Here is a 23,730-nt window from a genome sequence, read left to right as displayed (position 1 = left end):
ATGTTACCTGGGTTTAAGCATCTAGAGTATAGGGAGAGATTGGACAGATTAGGTCTTTATTCTTTGGAGCGTAGAAGGTTGAGAGGGGATTTGATAGAAGTATTTAGGATTATGAAAGGGATAGACAGAGTGGATGTGGATAGACTATTTCCGTTAAGAGGAGGAAAGATTAAAACAAGAGGACATGAGTTAAGAATTAAGGGGCAGAGGTTTAGAGGTAACATGAGGGGGAACTTCTTTACTCAGAGAGTGGTAGCCGTGTGGAATGATCTTCCGGGAGAAATAGTGGCGGCGGAGTCAATTGTATTATTTAAGAAAAGGTTGGACAGGTATATGGATGAGAAGATGGAGGGTTATGGGCATTGTGCAGGGAGGTGGGACTAGAGAGGGGTGTTTGGTTCGGTGCGGTCTAGAAGGGCCTAATGGCCTGTTTCTGTGCTGTAATTGTTATGTTATGACAAAAATATAGTAAGGGATGTGATAGTACAGATTCTATCACCAATGTGTATATGTACAGACTGTAATGTAGGATGACTGTGATTGGCTGAGAGTGTAGCCACACCTACTGGCAGGTCTTAAAGGATTGCTCCTAGCCAGACCAGGTCATTCTGGACTGGTCGACCTACTTGTGATATTCTCCAGTCTTTTAGTTAATAAAAGCCTTGGGTTGGATCCACAAGTCTTTGGTTCTATCGACGTGGTCTCCAAGGGACAAAATTAGTCCACTTGAAGATTAGAGTGGTCAGCTATGTATGAAGCTAAAAGAGATGGGGGTGATCTTAAATGGTGTTTTTGCATGTGTATTTATGAAGGTATCTGGCACAGTCTACGGACGTGAAGCAAACAGGCAGTGAGATCATAGAACTCATGTATATTAGAGGTTGAGATGTTTGCTGTCTTAAAGCAAATAAAGGTGGATAAATCCCTAGGGTTTGACAAGGTATTCCTGGCAGGTATATTTAAGTTGTTCTTAGCCACAGGTGAGGTGCCAAAGTACTGGAGGGTAGCTTAGGTTGTTTAAAAAAATGGCTCTAAAAATAATTCAGGAAATTATAGGCTCTTGAGACTGATGTCAGTCATATACAAGATATTAGGCGTTCTAACAGATCGAATATACAAGTTTTTGGATATACAGGGATTGATTAGAGATAGTCAAAATGGATTTGTGCGTGGTAGATCATATTTAACCAAACTTGGAAGTTTTTTTTATATATTAACAGAAAAGCTGAAGAAGGTAAGCCTGTGGATACAGTCTACTTGAACTTTCATAAGGCCTTTGGCAAGTTCCTATATGGGAGATTAGTCAGAAGCGTTCAATTGCTCGATGTTCATGCTGAGGTAGTAAATTGAATTAGACTATGGCTTTACAGAAGCCAGAGAATGGCAGTGGATGATTTACTCTCTGACTGAAGGCCTGTAGTTAGTGGTGTGCCTCAAATATCAGTGCTGAGTCCACTGTCATCTATATCAGTGAACTGGACAATAATATAAACTATATCAGCAAGTTTGTAGATGACACAAAGATTGGAGATTTAGTGGATAGCAAGGAAGGCTTTCAAAGCATGCAGAGGAATCTGCTCCAGCTGGAGAAATGGGCTACAAAATACAGATGAAATTTAATGCAGACAAAAGTTAAGTGTTGCACTTCAGAAGAATAAGTTCGTAAATACACTGTAAACTGTTGGGCACTGACATATGTGGTAGAACAGAGGGAACTGGGAATGCAATCAATTCACTGAGTGGAATCACAGGTAGATAGGGTCATAGAGAGCTTTTGGAACATTGGCCTTCATAATTCAATGCATTAAGTAATGGAGTTGGGATGTTCTGGTGAAGCTGTACAAGACATAGGTGAAGCCTATGCAGTTGTGGTCACCTATCTTACAAGAAGGATATCAACAGGATTGAAAGAGTGCAGAGGAGATTAACAAGAATGTTGAATTATAGGGATCAGACTTTATTCAAAATATTGAGGGGAGATTTGATATAGATATACAAATTATGATCAGTATAGATAGAATAAATGCAAACAGGCTTTTTCCACTGATGTTAGGTGAGATTAAAAAAAAAAGAATGTGTTTAGGCTGAAAGGGGAAAAGTTTAAAGGGAACATTCGGGGGAACTTTATAGCTCAGAGAGTTGTGAGAACGTGGAACGAGCTGCTACCAGATTTAATAAATGCAGGCTCAGTTTTGACATTTTAAAAAAATGGATGGTTACATGGATAGGAGGGGCACATTCACAGCTAAAATTTATTGTCAGAGTACATTCCTGACCTCACAGTTATGGAAGGATATGGTCTGGGTACATGTCAGTGGGGCTGGGCAGAAAAACAAATAGTTTAGCACTGACAAGAAGGGCCTTTAATGTACTGCAGTGTTCCATGGTTCTTTTTGCACCTTCTAGTAGAAACAACTTTCCTGCTTCCATCTTCTCTACTCTTTTCAGAATGTCAATGTTTCTATAAGACCCCCTCTCAATCTTCTGAATTCCAGCAAGTACAGTCCCAGATGACCATCTCTCCTCATAGGTTATTCCCATCATCTCTAGAATGAGCCTGGTGAACCTCCTCTGCACCTCTCCCAAAGCCAGTTTATCATTTCTGAAAAAGACCTGTACTCTAGGTGCAGCCTCAACTAAATCCAGTGTAGGTGCAGAACCTCCCAACTCTCATTCAATCCTTCTAGCAATGAAAGCCAACATTTGATTTGCCTTGTACAAATGTGCTGAAGAAACTCAGCAGGTCACACAGCACCTCTTGAAAATAAATGGTAACCCACCAATGGTTCGGGCCTGAGCACTTTGCCAAGGTTCAGGACTTCATACCTTGATGAAGCATACAGATTTATTGATGAGAAAGTAAGAACTGATTTCCTCAAGTAGTCGTTAATCCATTATCTTGCAATGATAGAGACTCCAACGTCATCTAGGTTAGGGATGCAATGTTATACATTTTCTAACACTATTTTCAGAATTGTTTGCTCATTTAATGTAATGTTTGGAGTTTGATATGGAAAATCAGACCATTGCATTCTGGACTGCAACCATTTTACAAGGCACCCTAATAGGGTGGGACCTTACTAAGATAATCTGCATTACATATCTTCTATCCTTGAGCATCCCTCTTCCCCACAAGCACCCACTGGCCTTAACCCAATAACCATTACACTGTTGGTTCCTACTGTTGATTAAATGGACAGACTTCTGGTCTTTTGCCCAAAGCCGAATCATAGGTCTAAGCCACTAATCTGGTTTGGGCTCATAAGATCCATTCCCTTCAACTCATTATGATGCACAAAGGAAAAATGCTTTGTGCCTTAGGCTATTGAAGTTTGCAGCAGCAAACCAATAACTGATGATAATTCTGGCACTAAGACCATAAAATGCTCCTTAACAATATATTACACATACCTTAACACACATTTTTCCATTTGCTCAACGAGGACTTCAAAACAAGCCCTGAATCTTAAACTATTTTATAAAGGTGCTGTTTAATTTATGATATGAAATACAAGAAATAGGAAGAGTAGGTTATGGAGCCACACACACTTGTTCTCTCTCCAATTCTTAGTCATGGTCATATATCTACTTTTCTCAACTCCTCCATCTTGCTCCCATCCCTTGAATCATTTTGTACTCAATAGTGTATTTACCTTAGTTTTGAGTGTGCTTAACTGATCACACAAAGCTTCTGGAATAAATAATGTAATTATTATGGCTTTTGGAGGGTTTTTTTTTTAAATAAACTTTGTCCCAATCTTCCGTCTCAGGTCTATTTCCCATACTTTTTTAAGACCCAACAGAAGTTTGTTCCCTGAGATTTGTGTTAAGGCTGAATAATAACATGAGGCTTCGTGATTTTTACCATATGCAGCCAGTATTGAGGAAACTCGTGGGAGTTGCTGTGTAGAACATGATGCAGATATCTTCAAAACTGTGACTAGTTGATTAAATGATTTTAAACTGTCACCATTATAAATGTCTCCCAATTTAATTATACCTTTCCCTGCCATTCCCTCCAGAAAAAGAAGGACTTAACAATACACAACTTTGGATCCATCCAATTACTAAAAGATTTCATTCAAATATGAATTAAATTTAAATAATCTGGCTAAGTTATTCCAGAACAAATGTATATGTAATATAATTGAGTGAGATCTTGCCTCAGGAGGTAACTTGATAGACAAACAGGGATAACACTAAAGAGGCGCTCTCTCCAGAGGGAGAGACTGTAAACTGTTAAGAGTAAAAGCATAAAAATAGTACATTAAATTTGGTAAACCTAGGCCCCCACCCCTGGCAATTGTAATTTATCAAGTTTCAAACATGGACATTTACCATTCCAAATAAAAAAGTCTTAATTATTTTAACAAATTGCTTAAAATATGTTATTGGCATTTGAACAGGTAAATAACCTTTTGAATACTATTCATCTTCAAGGAAATTACTTTTCCAGACAAGTACAATGATGACTTTCTATCTACATCATGTGAAATTTTCTGCAATAATGGATCTGATTTTTTCCAACTAACATTATAACCTGAGAATCTAGAATAAAACTTTAATATTCAAAAGACATGGCACTGACCATGTCTGACACAAATAATAAAATATCATCTGCATAAAACATCAGTTTATGAACCTGTCCTCCCACAGATAACTCTACAAAGTTCTCATTCTCTCCTAATAGCTGCTGCCAGGGCCTCCAAAGCTAGGCAGAACAACATTGGGGAGAGTGGGGAATCCTGTTGGGTACCCTTTCTAAGAGAGAAATAAAGCAAAATATAACCACTAGTTTGAACTGCTGTCTCAGGGTTATTATCTAACAATCTAATCCATTTTAAAAAGATGGGTCTAAATCAAAAAAAACCTGAAGAATCTTAAATGTTCCCATTCCACCCAATCAAATGCTTTTTCAGCATTGAGTGAAATAACCGCTGTAGGTGATTGTTTATTGGCCACCAACCACATAATATTCACAAGATGCCTGATATTATCAGATGAGCTGTGGTCCCTAATAAATCCCACCTGATCACTACGTATCAAGCAAGTTATTACTGTATCCAAAAGTTTGTAAGAAACTTTGATAAGATTTTCACATCTATTAGAATTAGGGAAATTGGTCTATAATTTTTACATTCACATGGATCTTTACCCTCTTTTAGAATCAATGTAATTAGCACTTGTGATAAAGGGGTAAATTACACTGCTCTATAGAGTCATTGTACATGTTCAACAGTAGCATAGTATTATAATTATAAATTATAGTATTATAATTTCTTCCAATATTATAGCGGAATCCAGGTATTGTTCTTGCTCTTTCGTCAACTGAAGTAACCCTAATGGCCTCAGAAAACTATCAATTTTGCCATCTCGAGAGCTAGAGATGTCCTTATAAAACTCCTGAAATGTATCATTAATATCTTTAGGTGTCGTTAAAATATCACCAGTTGCTGATCTAAAAGCTGGGATGATAGACATTGATTTGCTAGTTTCATACACCTTGCCAGAAGGTTGCCAGCTTTCTCCCCCGATTCAAATGGCCTTTCCCCAAGTTCTACTTTCTAGAACTTTCTAGAATTGCCCTGATGGTTGTGGCTCAGGAGATGGGAGGGCAGTGGGAAAAGGAAACAAGGAGCAGTGCTCTGTCCCCATCTGACAAAAGATGCCTGCAGACCTGCAGTAGCCAGCAAATCCATCCACATCCATCCTGCCATTCATATACAGTATATGAGATGTTTATTGTATGGGAATTTGTAGCCTGGTAATAACCTATAGTCCTGCAGCCGCCGGAGCCCGGAGGACCCGCTGCCGCCCGGGGGGCCCGAGGTCCTGCCTGAGGTAATGGCCGCATCGCGGGGAGAGACAGCCAGCCGAGACCGGGCCTGCCCGCATCGTTGCCCGAGCACCGAACATAGGCCGCCGTCGCCAGGCAAACCCTGGCAGCCTGCACAGCCCGACCGTTGGCAGCCGAGAACTGTTTAGTGTATTTCAGAGTTTAATACACACCTCAAAAACCAATAGTCTAAACACTAACAACTGTGAACTCCATTGCAGAGTTCTCTCCAGTCTTAAAAAAATTTCTACTAGAACTTTTCTTTCTGATCCTCAACCAATGCTGCATCCCCTTTACTCGGTCGCGGCAGGAGTAAACGCACGCAGGCCGATTCCAGGGCGCACCACTCCATAACTGTGGACAGCGGTCGTAGATCTCCAGAAATGGTTCGACCTAAAAGGGAAGGCAGGCCTCTTCAGCCCAGTTAAGCAACCTGCATAGGAGAAGGTCACTCCGATATAAAACCTACGACCCAAGGACCTCGCTGCCATGTCCCAGCTTGCTTGGCCACAGCACACTAACCATGGGTGTAAAGGGTGGGGCCAGTACTGCGCACAATGCACTCCACCTAAAAGCTCCTTTGTGCAGGCCCGAGGACAGGTCCACGTCCTCCCACTCAAAAGATGCACACAAACTTATGCTGGAACATCAAAACCATGCTAGACAAGGCTGACAGCCATCGACCTGAACGTCAGTCTGCCCTCATCGCACATGAACTCCTCAGACTCGACCATCGACATAGCTGCTCTCAGCGAAGTCTGCCTTGCAGATGTAGGCAGCCTCCAAGCACACGGCGCAGGCTACACACTCTACTGGTCTGGCAAGCCTCAGGCTGAACAACGCCTATCTGGTGTTGGCTCCATGGTCAAGAACTCTATTGCCTCCAAACTCGAAAACCTCCCGACAGGCCACTCTAACCGGATCATGTCCATGTGACTACCCCTTCAAAACAAGCGATGCATCACTCTCATCAATGTCTATGCTCCAACCCTTCAGGCAGAACCAGTAGAAAAGGACAAGTTCTATACTGATCTGCGCAACCTTATCCAACGCACCCCTACAGCCGACAAGGTTGTCATCCTTGGTGACTTCAACGATCGCATTGGCAAAGACTCAGAAACCTGGCCAGAAATCCTTGGTAAGCGTGGTGTCGGCAAGTGCAATGACAACGGGCACCTCCTGTTGGAACTCTGCGCAGAACAGCAGCTTGTCATTACTTACACACTTTTCCAGCAGAGAGACAGCCTGAAGACTACCTGGATGCATCCCCGATCCAAACACTGGCACCTCCTGGACTACGTTCCGGTGCGAGGAAGAGACAAACGAGATGTGCTCCACACCAGGGTCATGCCCAGCACGAAATGCCATACTGACCACCGGCTTGTTCGCTGCAAGCTCAACCTTCACTTCAAGCCAAAGTTCAAGAACAGTGGAGCCCCCAGAAAGAGGTTCAATGTTGGAAACTTGCAGTCAGACGAAGTGAGAGGAAACTTCCAAGCAAAGCTCGAGGATGCAAACTGCCTCACGGACACGTCTCCTGAAACCCTTTGGGATCAGCTGAAAACGGCCATACTGCAATCCATTGAAGAGGTATTGGGCTTCTCCTCCAGGAAAAACAAGGACTGGTTTGTCAAAAACAACCAGGAAATCCAGGAGCTGCTGGCAAAGAAACGGTCTGCCCACCAGGCTCACCTTGCAAAGCCTTCCTGTCCAGAGAAAAAACGAGCCTTCCATCTCGCATGCAGCCATCTTCAGCGCAAACTCCGGGAGATCCAAAATGAGTGGTGGATGAGCCTCGCCAAACGAACCCAGCTCAGCGCCGACATTGGCAACTTCAGGGGTTTTTATGAGACACTGAAGGCGGTGTACGGCCCCTCACCCCAAGTCCACCTGCTGCTTCAATTTTACCTCAATCTCTTTGATTTTATTTTATAAATTTGAAATTTTCTGATTTTTAAAAAATATAAGCATGTTAAATAGTATACAGGTGCCTAACCTTTTATCTGGGATTCCAAACACTGGCAACCTCCAAAAACAGGCACTTTTTTCGAAGGTAACATCAGCTCATCAAAAATGGAGTTTGGCACCAAACATGACCCGGCAAGACCTTCGCTCAACTCCCGTGTATTCTGTCACAATCCGCATGAGTAATTTGTTGTATCATTACCTAATAAGTAGCCTTTCATGGCGCATGCTGTCACTAATTAGTGTGATTATTACTTTATAAGAGAAATCTGTTGGGCACCATCACTGATTAGTGCTATCATTACTTTAAAAGAGCCCTTCCCTGTCGAACATCATCACCAACCACCCTGCCAGTCAAAACCATCAGTCAGAAGCCTCTGTGAAGATGTTATGTGCGTTTCTTGCATTTGCACTTTTTGATATGTCTGCGACGTCTGAGCCAGCTTTATTTTAAAGTTTTACTTTAAAATTTTTTTGAAAACTAGCCAGTGATATTATGGTCTTTTATGGTTTTTATTTATCTAAATTTGTTTCACACCTCTTACTTGTCACCTGTTTCAATCATATTCAAATATATACAATCATTCTCGGCAATATTACAATAATTAAATGCATTTTCTCACTATTTACCTCCTTTATTGCAAAGCTGCAAAATTTACCTCCCGTTATTTTGACATTTGATACATAAAACTAGTTTACAGTTCTCCTACAACTAGTTCTCCTGGTTCTTGTAACTTGTTTTAATGCTCAGAGGTAATATAGCAACAAGCAGATGATCTGGGATGTTGTGAATCGCTGGTATCATTTGCAATCAAAAATATAAGTTTTCTAATTACTTATTATTAATTGGTTTATGTTGCATTCAAGTTTTCACTGAAAGTTCATATATCTGCAATATTTTCTAACTATTTTTCTTTCTTTGTGGCATTTTTGAAGATTTCATTCAAACTGAAGAACTGAAAGTGTAAGTCAATGAAACCTACAGAGAAACAGCCTATCCATCCAAATGGTACATACCAGGACTTCAAATTCAGATACATCTCCTCCAAGCCTACCTCTTCTAGACCTTCAGTTAAGTCTTCTATTCAGGACTAGCTTATACTTAAATATAGTCAATGCTGTTGAGCTCAACCTCTTTATTAGTGTTCCACAACTCTACTACTCTCTGAATGAAATTTGCTGAAATACTCAAGAGAATATTAGTGAGTTTCTTGTCTTTTGGATGTCCAGTTCAAAACTTAGTACAAGTGGAAACACTTTGCCACAGAAGTACTACTGAATCCTAGAAATCCATTTGTCCCATTTAGCCTTTCTTTTTCTTGGGGGGAAAAAAAAAGCACATCTAATTCATAATTACTCTCACAATTTCTAGGAGTTCAAAATTATTCATAACTAACTGTCACATTTTTTGAAGAGGACAAGAATCAGGCATCGTTCTCCAAATAAGCTGACCTTGCAGGTTAAACACAAGTTCATAAAGGCAATGGATAATCCTGCTTTTATTTACAGCAAAACAAATTAGGCGATTCATCTATGATTTGTGGAATTAATGCAGAAGATCCAATGAAGCATAAAATACATCTGCACATATTAAAATTAAAAAGTAAATCTATTCACTTTTTAAAAATTTGGTCATTTGATTAATGCGTGCCGGCACTGTCCTTTTGAAGAAGCTTACCTGAGTATCTTTCTCCTCTTTTTCATTTTCACCCTAAGGGAAAAGCATAACAGCATTAACAGGACTCAAATCATATTAATATAAAGTAACACACTTAAATAGGGTGCTTCTTTGGAGTCTATTGTGGACAATATTTTGAATTGTACTGCAAATGTACTATATTCAAATCAAACCTGGTTCAATTAGAAATGTTCCTTAGAAAAGGAACATTTGGGGATCATGTTCAGCATAGACATGTGGACCAAAAGGCCTGTTTCTGTGCTGCACTGTTTTATTTCCATGGTTATCAGGTTTAACAAAAACTTTCATTCCTACTTCACATTTATCAAATGAGAAGCATTTAACATTGAAGCACGAACCACAAATTCTTCGTGCAACTCTTGTCGCTCTTCAACAGCGGGCCGTTTCCAATGAATGCATGTGGCACTTGATTATCAAGTAGGATCACTGAAAAATAAATGTCTCTTGCTCCACTTTATTTTCACATCACCAGCAAAATATACACTTGAAGATTGTGGGGCAGACAGCAGCAACTTAATCTGATTAGTTTTTTTAAATGGAAAGCATTTAAAGATGTGTTAACAATAAATAAACCAATTTCACTTCATTGAAAGTTTCTCTGCCATCGAGTGAACGTGTTTCTCCACAGCCAAAAGCTCATTTGATACCTTCCTAAAAAATGAAGAAATCAAGAAATACTGACATCTTGAGTCCAGTATGATACTCCAGTGGATCGGCGTTTCTCTCTGGGACGTCGCCTTTCCCTTATTGAGAGCTGTCTTTCATTAGAATCTTTGTCATCTTCAGTTACTTTTTCAGAGCCACCTTTTTAAAATGAATAACAATGAAGCTGTATTATGACAATATTAAAAGGGCTCACAAATAATTCCAATATATCACATTTGGCAGGTACTTTATAAGTTATATTGAGAAGATTACCAATAGGGACTGAAGCTATCAATGTTATTATAATTGTTGCTATGCAGTTAATGCAACAGTATAGTGTTGATGTCCATGTAAAGGAAAATGGAAAAATTATATCCAAAATCATTATTTGTGGATATAAATATTGTTTGAAAACAAGGTTACCGCGCAGGGATGTTGGGCTTCTTTAATAGGGGGATTGAGTTCAAAAGTCGAGAGGTCTTGTTGCAACTATAAATCTCTGGGGAGACCACACTTGGAGAATTGTGTTCAGTTCTGGTCCCCTCATTATCAGAAGGATGTGAGAACTCTGGAGAGGATGCAGAGGAGATTTATGTTACTAGGATTGGAAAATAAGTCTTATGAGGGAAGGTTAGCAGAGCTAGGTTTTCTTTGGAGTGTAGAAGGATGCGAGGAGACTTAAAAAGAGGTCTACAATAATTATAAAAGGCATAGATAGATAAGGTAGAAATATGGCACCTTTTTCCTTGGGCAGGAATAGCAAACACCAGAGGACACATGTACAAGGTTAAGGGAGGGAAGATTAGGGGGAGACATCAGGACTAAGTTTTTAAAAAGAGTTGTGGGTACCTGGAATGCCTTGCAAGGGATGGTGGTGGAGGCTGAAACATTAGGGACATTTAAGAGTCTCTTAGACCAGCACATGGATGGAAGAAAAATAGAGGGTAGGGAGGACTTGTTTTTTTTTAAGGAATATATTGGTCGGCACAACATAGAGGGCTGAAAAGCCTAACTGTGCTGTAGAGTTCTATGATTTGAAAGAAACAAGAGCTAGTATCCTTGGTGTAAGAGTTTAAATATTACAATGCAGGCTTACAACAGAGTTTATGATACCAGGGAAAGAAAATTCAAACTTTTAAAATGTCTAGTTTTTAATGAGTCTAGAGATACCAGTAAATTTAGTTATATTTTAACAAGATTCACTACAAATGCCACCAAGAGGATACAGAGAAAGAGGTTAAAGTCTGGAAATACTGAGCAGGTCAGGCAGTATTTCTGGAACAGAAATAGAGTTAAAATTGCAGGTCAAAAAGCATTTGTTGGAACTGGAAAGAGAAAATTAGTTTTAAGTTGCAGAGAAACTGAGGGAGTAAGGGAAAAGGTGAGCACTTCTGATAATGTGAGATCAAATGGATAAATGTGGCAGCTGGAGGCAGATTTTTTTTGTATAATCTGAAGGTAAGGGAATTTGTAGGCCTTTTATCTTTTTGAAATAGACCACTTGATTTATGCATTTCTTTCTGCTTTACATGCTTTTATATGATTTTGTGCAACTTTAACACTCTTCTTGTCCATGTGATATCCTGTATGAAATCCTTATGCTAAAGCCACCTAAGACTTGCCTCTTTTCTTTTTATTAGACTTGTAAATGGTTTCCTGTACTTTTGAAATAAAAATAATCCACCATTTTCTGTCTAAATTTTTTATTCTCTTTTTGGATGGGACAGTTAGCTTAATGGTTAGAGTGACTTGACGACAGCACCAATAACCCAGGTTCTGATCCAGCACTGTCTCTAAGGAGTTTATACATTCTCCCCGTATCTGTGTGGGCTTTCCCCGAGTGCTCCAGTTTCCTCCCACTCTCCAAAAGGTACAGGGCTGTAGGTTAATTTTGGTGTAATTGGGCAACATTGGTTTAAATGACCAAAATTAGCTTCTACCATGTTGTAAAATAAAATTAATCAGCTATGTAATATTATATACCACCTGTATGTAGCAATACTTCCTTTGGATTGCCAACATAATCGTTCATTTAAACAGACCCATCGTTGTTCAAAGATTAAGCCAATTCAGTTGAAGTTGGAACAAAGTACCTCAAGGGCAAATGTTCACAAGTGCTCACAGAACCCCTTGATTTCTTCAAGGAGTAAATTAAAAATTTACATTTGAATATTAAACTACAATCTTTTGATACATTTCAACTTCACACTGCAAAAACACTAAATGCAATGCTTTTATGTCATTAAATATTAAAGCACTTTTTGATACCTCCAATTCCTCAAGGCAAAGTAATGAGGAAAACAGATCTTTGATTGAGAGAAATCTAAACATTACCATTGCTTTCAATTTCTTTAGATAAAATCCTTGACTGTGAACGATAAGGTGGTGATTGATCTACGATTCCATTCAACTGGTTTTGTTGGAGACTTGCATACAGCAAACTGTCTGATGTGGAAGGTGACACAAGAGGCACCGGTGGTCTATCTGACTGTGATACATGTCGTGGCTGGCGATATCCAGACTGGTTACATGGAAAAAAAAGAAAACCTTTGAAATGTTGAGAAAAAAATACAACAGTTACAAGACACTATGCACCTCTCCTTTCAATGTAAATTAATGTATTTTGATTCAATTAATGTTTTAATTTGACCCAAATACATCAGCTTGTTTATGGGCAAAATATCCAATTTTATTACAACAGTGATCTCCTGCATTTCAGACAAAATAATCTATAATTGAGTCAATGCATTCAAACATTTTTAAACCGTAACCAAAAACACAAATTATGTGTTTAAGAGGAATAATTTGGTGCATTTTGATGAATAGCTGAAAATATTTTAACAAGCTTATCACAAAATAGATTAGTGCCAATCCATCATCTGAGAACTTGAATTTTAAATATCTCAAAACAACGAGAAGATGTTTTACAACTTGGGAAACAAAAGACAGGTCCTGCATTTGCTTTTAAAAATGCTCTTGGAGCAAAAAGTAACTAATTGTAAGAGGCCATTCAAAAATCACTAATCAGTTTACTTTGTGGAAAAGCCAAAGAGGATCAATGCACCCGAATGTAGACATGTTAGTTTGCCGGGGTGGGTTCTGGCAAAATGCTCTCTTAAATTGGTACAGTTAAGTCTCAGAATCAAGCAGAAAATCTTCCCTTTAAGGTAAAATATTACTGTAAAAATTAAATCTATAAATAATGCTTATAATACACATGTGACTAACAGCTGCATCAATTTTACAATTTCCAAGTCTAACATTTATTCTCTCAGTGAAACTATTTTCAATTCCTGATAATCTTCCTAAATTTCCAGCTCTATATGTCAGTTGAGATATCTTAGACCCTAGAGAAATCTTTGCAATTTGGTTCCCTCCAGTTTGGTGTTTCCATGTTATAAATTATCTATGCTTTATGACTATTTTTCTATCTAGTTACAGTATCTTTCTTTGGCTTGGCTTCGCGGATGAAGATTTATGGAGGGGTACGTCCACGTCTGCTGCAGGCTCGTTGGTGACTGACAAGTCCAATGCGGGACAGGCAGGCACTGTTGCAGCGGTTGCAAGGGAAAATTGGTTGGTTGGGGTTGGGTGTTGGGTTTTTCCTCCTTTGTCTTTTGTCAATGAGGTGGGTTCTGTGGTCTTCTTCAAAGGAGGTTGCTGCCTGCCGAACTGTAAGGCACCAAGATGCACAGTTGGAGGCGATATCAGCCCACTGGCGGTGGTCAATGTGGCAGGCACCAAGAGATTTCTTTAGGCAGTCCTTGTACCTCTTCTTTGGTGCACCTCTGTCTTGGTGGCCAGTGGAGAGCTCGCCATATAACACGATCTTGGGAAGGCGATGTTCCTCTATTCTGGAGACGTGACACACAGCGCAGTTGGGTCTTCAGCAGCATGGATTTGATGCTTGCGGACTCTACCAGCTCGAGAACTTCGATGTTAGTGATGAAGTCATTCCAATGAATGTTGAGGATGGAGCGGAGACAGCGCTGATGGAAGCGTTCTAGGAGCCGTAGGTGATGCCGGTAGAGGACCCATGATTCGGAGCCGAACAGGAGCGTGGGTATGACAACGGGTCTGTACATGCTGATCTTTGTGTGTTTCTTCAGGTGGTTGTTTTTCCAGACTCTTTTGTATAGTCTTCCAAAGGCACTATTTGCCTTGGCGAGTCTGTTGTCTATCTCGTTGTCGATCCTTGCATCAGATGAAATGGTGCAGCCGAGGTAGGTACACTGGTTGACCGTTTTGAGTTCTGTGTGCCCGATGGAGATGTGGGGGGGCTGGTAGTCATGGTGGGGAGCTGGCTGATGGAGGACCTCAGTTTTCTTCAGGCTGACTTCCAGGCCAAACATTCTGGCAGTTTCCGTAAAACAGGACGTCATGCACTGGAGAGCTGGCTCTGAATGGGCAACTAAAGCGGCATCGTCTGCAAAGAGTAGTTAGTTCACGGACAAGTTGCTCTTGTGTCTTGGTGTGAGCATGTAGGCGCCTCAGATTGAAGAGACTGCCATCTGTGCGGTACAGTAACATTAACAATATGTACAGAAACTCTAGTCTGTCACTTAAAATTTGGAATATCCATCCCACTTCAAATGGAGCGCAAGTGAAAATAGAATAATAGCACCACACAGTGGATTATGTTGGAATATCCATCCTACTGTAAATGGAGCGCAAGTGAAAATAGAATAATAGCACCACACAGTGGATTATGTTGGAATATCCATCCTACTGCAAATGGAGCGCAAGTGAAAATAGAATAATAGCACCACACAGTGGATTATGTTGGAATATCCATCCTACTTCAAATGGAGCGCAAGTAAAAATAGAATAATAGCACCACACAGTGGATTATGTTGGAATATCCATCCTACTTCAAATGGAGAGCAAGTGAAAATAGAATAATAGCACCACACAGTGGATTATGTTGGAATATCCATCCTACTTCAAATGGAGCGCAAGTAAAAATAGAATAATAGCACCACACAGTGGATTATGTTGGAATATCCATCCTACTGCAAATGGAGTGCAAATGAAAATAGAATAGCACCACACAGTGGATTATGTTGTTATTGCATTGGTCGAACAGCCTAATAGATTGTTTATTCGGAAGCATTTATTACACAAATGAAACAATATGGAGAAATAAGTGAAGGTAGGGTTTATTCTCGCTATAGAAAGTAGAGAATATGCATGCAAAAATCACAAATGAAAATGATATTTCTTCAGTATCTTGACCAGTATTTTTCATGAAAACATCATTAAAGCAAATTACATTTGTTACTTTACTGTTCAAAGGAACATTCTCTATACAAATTAGCTAGAAGCTTCCAAAGTACTACATTAGCTACAAAGTTTTACTACATCCTAAGATGTGCAAGAATTTTTTTTTAAATTCCTTGAGTGGTTTTGTTTAGCTTGATAAATATTTTTTCAGATAGCAGAAAGATTGTCAGATAAAACAGATGAAAGGTAATTGACCAAAAGTTAAGATCTGCAGTACATTGTCTAAAAGTGTATCAGAACCAGATTCAATACCATTATTTTTTTTTTATATAGATAGTTGAAACATAATCATTAAAAAAAAGAGCCAAAGGTTACCTCCAAGTATACATAATCATATTTACTATATTTCATAACTTAAAATCTATATTTAAAAAAAGGGGAAAATGCAAAAAGCCAAGACCAGATAGCTGCACCCATTCAGTAAAATTGGACATTGACTAAATGTGCCAGAAATGCAGAGCTTTAACCTAACTCATTGGCTGTGGAATGGCCAAGTGGTTATGGGTCAGGCCTACAAAAATGCACATTAGGTCACACCCCTATTTTTCTCACCCAATTGAATATAGTGTTGAAAATACCTCTTTCTCCTGATTTCTACTCCATCTTTGCCTGTAGTCTTCCACATCATGTGATATCAATGGCTTTTCTTTTTCATCTTGTTTTTCTACATCTTTCTTTTCCTTTTCATCCTTCTCTTGCTGTTCTCGAGCTCGTCTTTCAGCACGAGAACGGCTGAATGTCTTCTCAGCTTCCTGCAGGTCTGTTAGCGTCACACCCTAATTTAGTGAAGCATATCACAATTTGAACATTATTTATGTAAGTATAATTAGTACAAGTTGAGTTTAAAGAATGACAAGTAATGTAATTTGATAATAAATTAATGTTTAAGACACTTTGGCAACTTGTCCAGATTAATGAAAGTGAAATTCCCCATCCATTTATTATAGGTCCTATTTTGTGAGAGCTGCAGGAAACCAAATACACTTCTACTGGAGACATGTTTACAATGCAAAAATACCTCAGCTTACTGGCTTCCCTAAAAGAGAAGGGTGACAAAGAGGCTGATATTGACTCTCATTTGACAGAGTTTTTGTGGAAATGCGTGTAATCAACTGAAAAATCCATATGTATTATTTCCCCAGAAGGAAACTATGATTTTTCTTTCCAAAATCTAACTGTTGTTCAATGAATTTTAAAATCCATGAAATTATCATTATTTTTAAGATATTGCGTCAGGTGTCACCCTGAAATTCTGTACTCTACAACAATTTAATAGTTATTAAAAAAATAAATATCTGAATAATAAAATTACGTGACAAAAATACATTTTGCACTTGCTTAGCTGACCTACAAGATTTAATTTCTAATCTTAGAAGAATGAAGATCTGATATATTTGAGTCTTTGTTTTGATTATATAAATTATGCTGCAACTCAATATATCCAGTAAAATCCCCATTATCCAGGTTATATGAAAGTTTAAAATTGTAAAAGTAATGTTCTCCAAAGCAACACACTTGGTGAACATGGGAGCAAGTATTCAGCCAGCAGAGCACACCAGTCGTGCCCCACCCACAGCAGCTGTTTGAATAAAGTTTCAATCAAGTTGTGATTGAATAAAATGGCGGCGCCCAGGATGAAGAGCCAGCCAATGCTGCTCTTCCATAGACTCTCCCATCCCTGCTGAGTAAGAGGCTTTATTCGTAATATTATTAAGTATATTAGTAAGGCTTTATCTATAAATTTCGGGGGTAGAATCTCAATTATGATGGTGGCATGGTTAGCGTAGCAGTGGGGTTCGAACTTAAAGGAAGGTGCGTTGAGGCCCTAACCGGAGCCCTTGCGTGCAGGTGGGTCAGGTGGGCCAGGACACTTGTGTGGAAGGGAGACAGGTTGTGCTGCGGGCCTGACCAGGATACTTGCATGGAGGGGAGTCAGGTTGTCAGTGCGAGGTGAGGGAATTAATTATGATGTTGGCACAGTTAGTGTAGCAGCTAGTGCAATGTTATAATAGTGCCAACAGGTTTGAATTTAAATTTTCTAAGTTTCGGGAATCACCTGATTAAAGTGAACTTTACATAATTAAAGACAACAATGCTGATTTTGTTTTTTCCAAATTACTTTACATTTTGTCTTTTTAAACCGTGTATTCTTAATGCAGGTGTTGGATGAGTGAGTCTCAGTCAATTGGATAATTCTCATATTCGACATCCGCAATCCTGCAGGTGCCAGATAATAGGGATTTTTACTGTATTTCTCTATGGAAACATTTTAATTTTTTTCCTTATCATCTGTAGCATGCATAATGCTAATGTCCAAGCTTTAACTATATTTTGAAAAATTAAGCACCTAATCTAAGATGAGGTTTTCATTGTTTTATAGGACAGAATCTTATAGATGCAACACGAGGACTGACGGGATGAGAGATTTGAAATCCAAGTAGTTTTCCTGGTTGACAGGACATTTTTCTTGACAATATCAAAAAAATAAATTATTTGGTAATTTTATAGCATTACTGTTCTTGGCTGAGCACAAATCACCCATCCTATTTGCCAACAAATTATGTTACAAAAAATAATTCGCAAACAACATATCACATCTATAGCAAAGCTTAAATGGCTCTCACAATCAGAATTATATTGACATTCTAGCTGGAGGCGTTAGAACTTTTCTGGGATTGTCTTAAATTACAAATCAAAGTCAGAGGGAGAGAAAATTTGAAATGAATTAATTTTATTATCATTTATGAAAATACAATGAACAGATGCAATGATAGTCTTACTTGCTGCAGCTTCTCAGGAACACATAACATAACAGCACATCAAGAACCTGGAGGGTTATGGAATGGGAGCAGGTCGGTGGGACTAGGGAAATGATGGTCGGCACAGACTACATGGTCTGTTTTCTGTTCTATAGAGTTCTATGGTTCTAGAAAGAGGAAAAAAAAGTGCTGGTCCCAGGAGGGGTTCTCCAATATGTAGATGCTCAGGAATAGGAAGATATTAACTCTCTCCATTGCCATCCTATCAACAGAGATAAGTGTGTAGTCCCTCTGTTTTCCCTTCCTAAAGTCTACAATCAACTCCTTGGTCTTGTTGATGTTGAGAGCAATATTGTTATTCTGGCACCACACAACCAGATTCTTGATCGTCACCCTATATTCTGTCTCAATAACCTTTTTTTGACCAATGACTGCAGGGATGTCAGCAAATGAACAGATTTTGTTGGAGGCACACTTGGCAACACAGTTATAGGTATAAAGGGAATAGCTACAGGTCCAGAAAATTTAAAGCATAACTTGAATAAAAGAGCAATTAAAATTAGAGCTACATGAAGGTCCTTGGCTGGATATGAGTGGTTGTAAGATTGCAAGAAATTACAGAGGTGAGAAAAACACAAAGCCTAAAGTGCAGTTTTTGCAGCTTCTGTGGACAGAGAATTAGAACAGTCATTAAGTCTCTGGCAAAAAAATAACTATTTTGTGGACGGATGCCTGCAGCTGGAAAGCAAAACTCATGTGAACCAAAAATTGACCAGAGTTGAATTAAATTCTTATCCCGAGGTTCTATGGGGCTCATCATCACACCTGAACCAACCAGTCAGATTGAAGTTGGAGAGAGAATAGTGAAATCTTTGAAGAACAAGCTTTTTTATCTGTACCCATGCTGTGTTACAATGCTATTAAAATACATATACTGGATTGTATTTGCATTACAAACAACATTACATGAACTTATAAAAGGTACAATATATAATATGGCAAAATGTTGCACTCTAATGAGATCTCAGTATGCTGTATCTTACAAACATTAAACCTTAATTGCAGCTGCTCTCCCTACAGGTCAATCTTGTTCACAGTTGCCTTGCCATCAACCCTTTTAACTTTAACTGCATATGTTACTTATTCTCTAACTTGAGATGACGTTGGATAGAAGTATTTACATTATTGTATTTGAGGCTTTTAATGGTTTTCAATAAATTGTTTAAAAAAAGTTCAAAGTTTTACTATTCTGTGAGCCTTATCTGACAGGTCCAGAACAAACTCAATGTAGTAATAGCTAGAGATGACATGTTATTTTTCAACAGATGCAGCCTGACCTACTGAACATATTCAGTATTTCATGTGCTTCAGGCCAGGAAGAAGTTTCAAAAAGCAGGATAGGAATTTTTCAATTTATGAGCCAGTGCGGGGAAGACAATTTAGTGGATAAAGAAAAGCTCATGAGGATCATGCTGAGGTGCCAAAAGATGCACATTTTTTTTGGGGTACATTGTTGATGACAGCAGTTTATTTTAAAATCCTGCCCCGAGAGGGTCTGGACCCAAAATGGCAGTGCTCATGTTCGGCAGCAACCTCCTCAAGGGGGTGCAGACTCTGAAGAAACAGAGGTCTGATGCAGGGTTCCAGAAAATAGGGAGACCACATCCCGTTTGAGAACGAGAAGCAGAGGAGACAACCCATAGGGCAGTCCCCTCGGCAGCAGACCAGTGAGGGGGTTTGTGGCTGAAGAACACACAGGCAGCGGGCTGTGGGTGAATCGAGGCAAGGAACCCATGCAGCCTTCAGGCTGTTGGTGACTGTGGTCAAAGCATTCACACCAGGCTGTGGACTACCATAAGGGGTACCCGTTATCAGAACCGGAAAGCGAGAAGATGCTGAGGGCACTAAAGGCTTCCTGATTGTGTTGGAGGTTTGAATCTGGAGCTCGGGTGGTCAATGGTTTGGACTGAAGTCTGTGTAGCTACGGAGGCTGCGAAAGCACTGGAGGTGAATCCACAGTGATTGGGAGGATTGTTTTTTACTTCTCCTTCTCTGACTTTATAAGGGGTGCCTGGGAATTTCTGCTGATGGCGAATCTGTCTGCCATCTAAAACCGATTTCATGTACACCCGTACATGTACAATAAAGTCATTTTGATCACAAGATATGAATAAAGGATGACTTTAAAAACAGCATAATTCAATCAATATCTGTGTCTGTTAATATATTGCTAGAATGGCAATATATTGTTTAAGAAAGAAGTATCGTAGGAATGCTGTACAACTTTAGACCACAGATCAGTGTTAAAATGGATGCTTTGAAATGCTAAGCTTATTATTTTAAAATAACAGCAAGCAGCTTCAAACGTAACTATAAACAACAAAGATTTTTTTTTTATAAACACATCTCAGACCTGGCCATAAAGAAAATAATAAAGCCCAAAACATTTTTCAAGGCTTCCATTAACAAAGTAATTAAGTTTGGGATGGTACAAATAATAAATAATTCATGAGTTACTACCGTACATTTCAGCGTACAAGTCGAGTCGTTAAACCCTAAAAAAAAATTCTCAAAACTGGGGGTGGTTGCCCCGACGCCGCCGATCCCCGACACCTCCCCATCGCTGGGCGCCACCATAACCACTCCCACCTGGGACCCTGAGGTCACCGTCGCCTCTCCTGCATGGTAGGCCGAAGTTCCTGCTCCTACCAGGTGCACAATGTCGGCGCTTCAGCTCTGTGGGCTGTTGTCTGGTAGGTTATGTTTTTTACTTACTTAATTTACAACTTTGTTACTTGCAATTGGGGTGTTTAAAAAAAAATTGAGTGGTTCAGGGAGGCCTGGACAGCCCCAAAATGGGGGTCGACTTGTATGCCAGATATACCACTAAACCCTTAAAATTAGGACGAAAAATAGGGTTGACTTGTATGCCGGTCGACTTATATGCCAAAATACACGGTAATGTTAAATTGTAAACAAAATCAAGACATTGAATATGCTACCTGAACAGTAAAGTTGAGGGATCATTATGGAAACATTAGAAAGGAAGTTTAAAAATTTTAATGTTAAGGCATTATGGGACTTCATCTTCGCAACTGAAATGTATATCCAGGTTACAGTTCTTTTGAAAGACTGCAGAAACAGGGTGAAAACCTGCTTCAAAATATGCAGGTTCAAGAGGAAAGATTACCATAAAGCATCACATTAGAATCAGTAAACTATTAATCAACATGGAACAACTTCTAAATGAAGAAAGAGCATCAGAAAGCTCATAGTTGCACTACCCCCAGTCACGTGTTCCAATCTGTTATCTGGCCTGTTGAGAGTGCATATGCCAAAATCAAAGACTCGTGTGGCTAACTTTAATGTTGCACGTCATTTTAAAATTTAATAATGGGTTGCAAATTCATGAAGAGAAGAGGCACAATCAAATCAAAAGATGATTAGGTCACACAGGAGGGTTACAACAGCAAATAAACCATGACAAGAATGGGAAATGGACAGGAAGGATATTTGGTGCCTTCCAGAAGCAAATTGACAGTTTGTATAAAGACTGAAAATTGCATTGATCTTCCCAAACTACAGGTGGCATCAATAGATTCTCTAATATTCCTTGCAAACAAAAACAAGACCACTAGTAATCTGAAACAGTGGAGACAAATTTGGTGGCAAGATTGAAGTTGGGAGTCACTCCATGTTGTATCTTGAGTTTAAATTCATTGTGACGTACCAAGATGCAGTGATAAAAATTTGCTTTGTGAGCAGACCAGACATCTCATACATAGTACAAGTAAGGCAGGTCAAAAGTGCAGAGTTAGAGAGAGAGAGAGAAAAAAAACAGATGGCACAGAGAAAAGACAGCAGATTTGTACTGTTTTGAGATTCATTCAGGAGTTTCATAAAGACAGGATAATAACTGTTCTTGAATCTGGTAATGTGTAATCCAATACTCCTGAATCTTTTTCCTAAAAGGAGGTGGGAGAAGAGTATGGATGGGATGGGATGGGATGAGTCTTTTTTCTAAATGTTGGCTGCTTTTCCAAAGCAGCAGATGTCATAGACAGTCCGTGAAGGGAAGCAATTTTCACAACCCACTGTTGTATTTTGCGATCTTAAGCTGTACCACACAGTGAAGCACCCCAATAGGATGCTTTCAATCTAACCTAACGATTATAGATGTTAACAGAGGGGCAACATGCAGATGAGATATAGTTCATAATATTTAGCAGAACAGGAAAGATGATAAATTAAAAACAAATTTTAAAAAAAGATAAACTTTCCTTCCACCATTTAGACCCTTTGTGTTTTGGGAGAAAATGTGTTTTGACATTTAAAATGCTCATTTGGTAATTTACCTGCGACACCTACCTACACATGACATTTTGATTACTGCCTAAATTGGGAGAAGTTTAGCACTCTAACAACAGGGTCAAGATGCATTAATATTTCTGCTTTTGCTTGAGCAAGACATGTTGATTCGCACCCAAGACACTGGATGGCAGTGCAGGAAAATATCAGGTGTGAAACGAAACCTGAAAGGATACATTAAAATGGCAAGCACAGTGGTCCAATGCTCGATTTCCGTATGGGACAATCACTGCCATTCTGCATACACAGCAAGACACTGTATGGAATATTTAGCATCATATCATGCATACAAAAAATAGTCCGATTACGAGTCTCGATGGAGGGGTATGAGAGCTGGAGCTGCATTTGGGTGTAGAGTTTAAAAACAAAACTGTGACTGTAAGGATTGCCTTGGAACAAGAAAGCTAGCCTGGGAGGGGAGGGAACATGGAGAGAAGGCCTGGAAGAATATTTCAAGCGTTCATTGGTGGAGGGATTCAATTTCAGAGTGTGGAGGTTATACTGCAACTGTACAAGGTACCGGTGAAGGCAGCATCTGGAGTACTGTGTGCAGTTCTGGTCTCCGTACTTGAGGAAGGATGTACCGACTTTGGACGCGGGGCAGAGGAGATTCACCAGGTTGATTTCAGAGACAAAAGGGTTTTAGCCCATGAGGAAAGAATGAGTCGACTGGGACTATACTCACTGAAATTTAGGAGAATGAGGGAATCTTAAAGAAACCTATAAAATTATGAAAGGCATAGATAAGAGAGAGGTGGGTAAGCTGTTCCCACTGGAGGGGAGACTAGAACTAGAGAGCAGCCTCAATATTCAGGGTAGTAGATTTAGAACAGAAAAGAGGAACTGATTTTCACAAAGGTGGCAAATCAATGGAATTCTCTGTGCACTGAAGCAGTGGAGATTACCTCAGTAAATATATTTAATACACAGTTGGATAGATTTTTACATAGTTGGGGAATTAAAGGATATGGGGAAAAAGCAGGAAGGTGGAGATGAACCTATCAGATCAGCCATGGTATCTCAGTGAATGGTGGTGCAGGCTCCATGGGCTGGATGCCCTACACACGCTTCCATTTCTTATGCTCTTGTGTAACACCCTTTGAGAGAGGAAGAAGTACAAGACATAATCTGCAGCACAAACCAGATATTTAATTCCATGGTGACACAACAGGCAA

General features: G+C 39.4%; 1 protein-coding gene across 4 annotated transcripts in view; it reads right to left on the bottom strand.

Moving 5' to 3' along the window:
• Nucleotides 1-23,730, bottom strand: part of LOC138765024 (protein phosphatase 1 regulatory subunit 12A-like) — a 207,937-nt gene that overhangs the window by 47,528 nt on the left and 136,679 nt on the right. For all 4 annotated transcript variants that reach the window (XM_069941647.1, XM_069941649.1, XM_069941648.1 and 1 more), the window contains 4 exons: nucleotides 16,007-16,204; nucleotides 12,480-12,666; nucleotides 10,183-10,304; nucleotides 9,480-9,512 (listed from right to left, as the gene is read on the bottom strand). In XM_069941647.1, coding sequence (XP_069797748.1) covers nucleotides 9,480-9,512; nucleotides 10,183-10,304; nucleotides 12,480-12,666; nucleotides 16,007-16,204 — 540 coding nt within the window. The remainder of the gene's footprint in view (nucleotides 1-9,479; nucleotides 9,513-10,182; nucleotides 10,305-12,479; nucleotides 12,667-16,006; nucleotides 16,205-23,730) is intronic.

Source organism: Narcine bancroftii, chromosome 5 (assembly GCF_036971445.1).
Source record: "Narcine bancroftii isolate sNarBan1 chromosome 5, sNarBan1.hap1, whole genome shotgun sequence".
NCBI classification, from domain to species: domain Eukaryota; kingdom Metazoa; phylum Chordata; class Chondrichthyes; order Torpediniformes; family Narcinidae; genus Narcine; species Narcine bancroftii.
The sequence above is the reverse complement of the archived record's forward strand: the minus strand, read 5'-3'. Positions and strand labels throughout refer to the sequence as shown.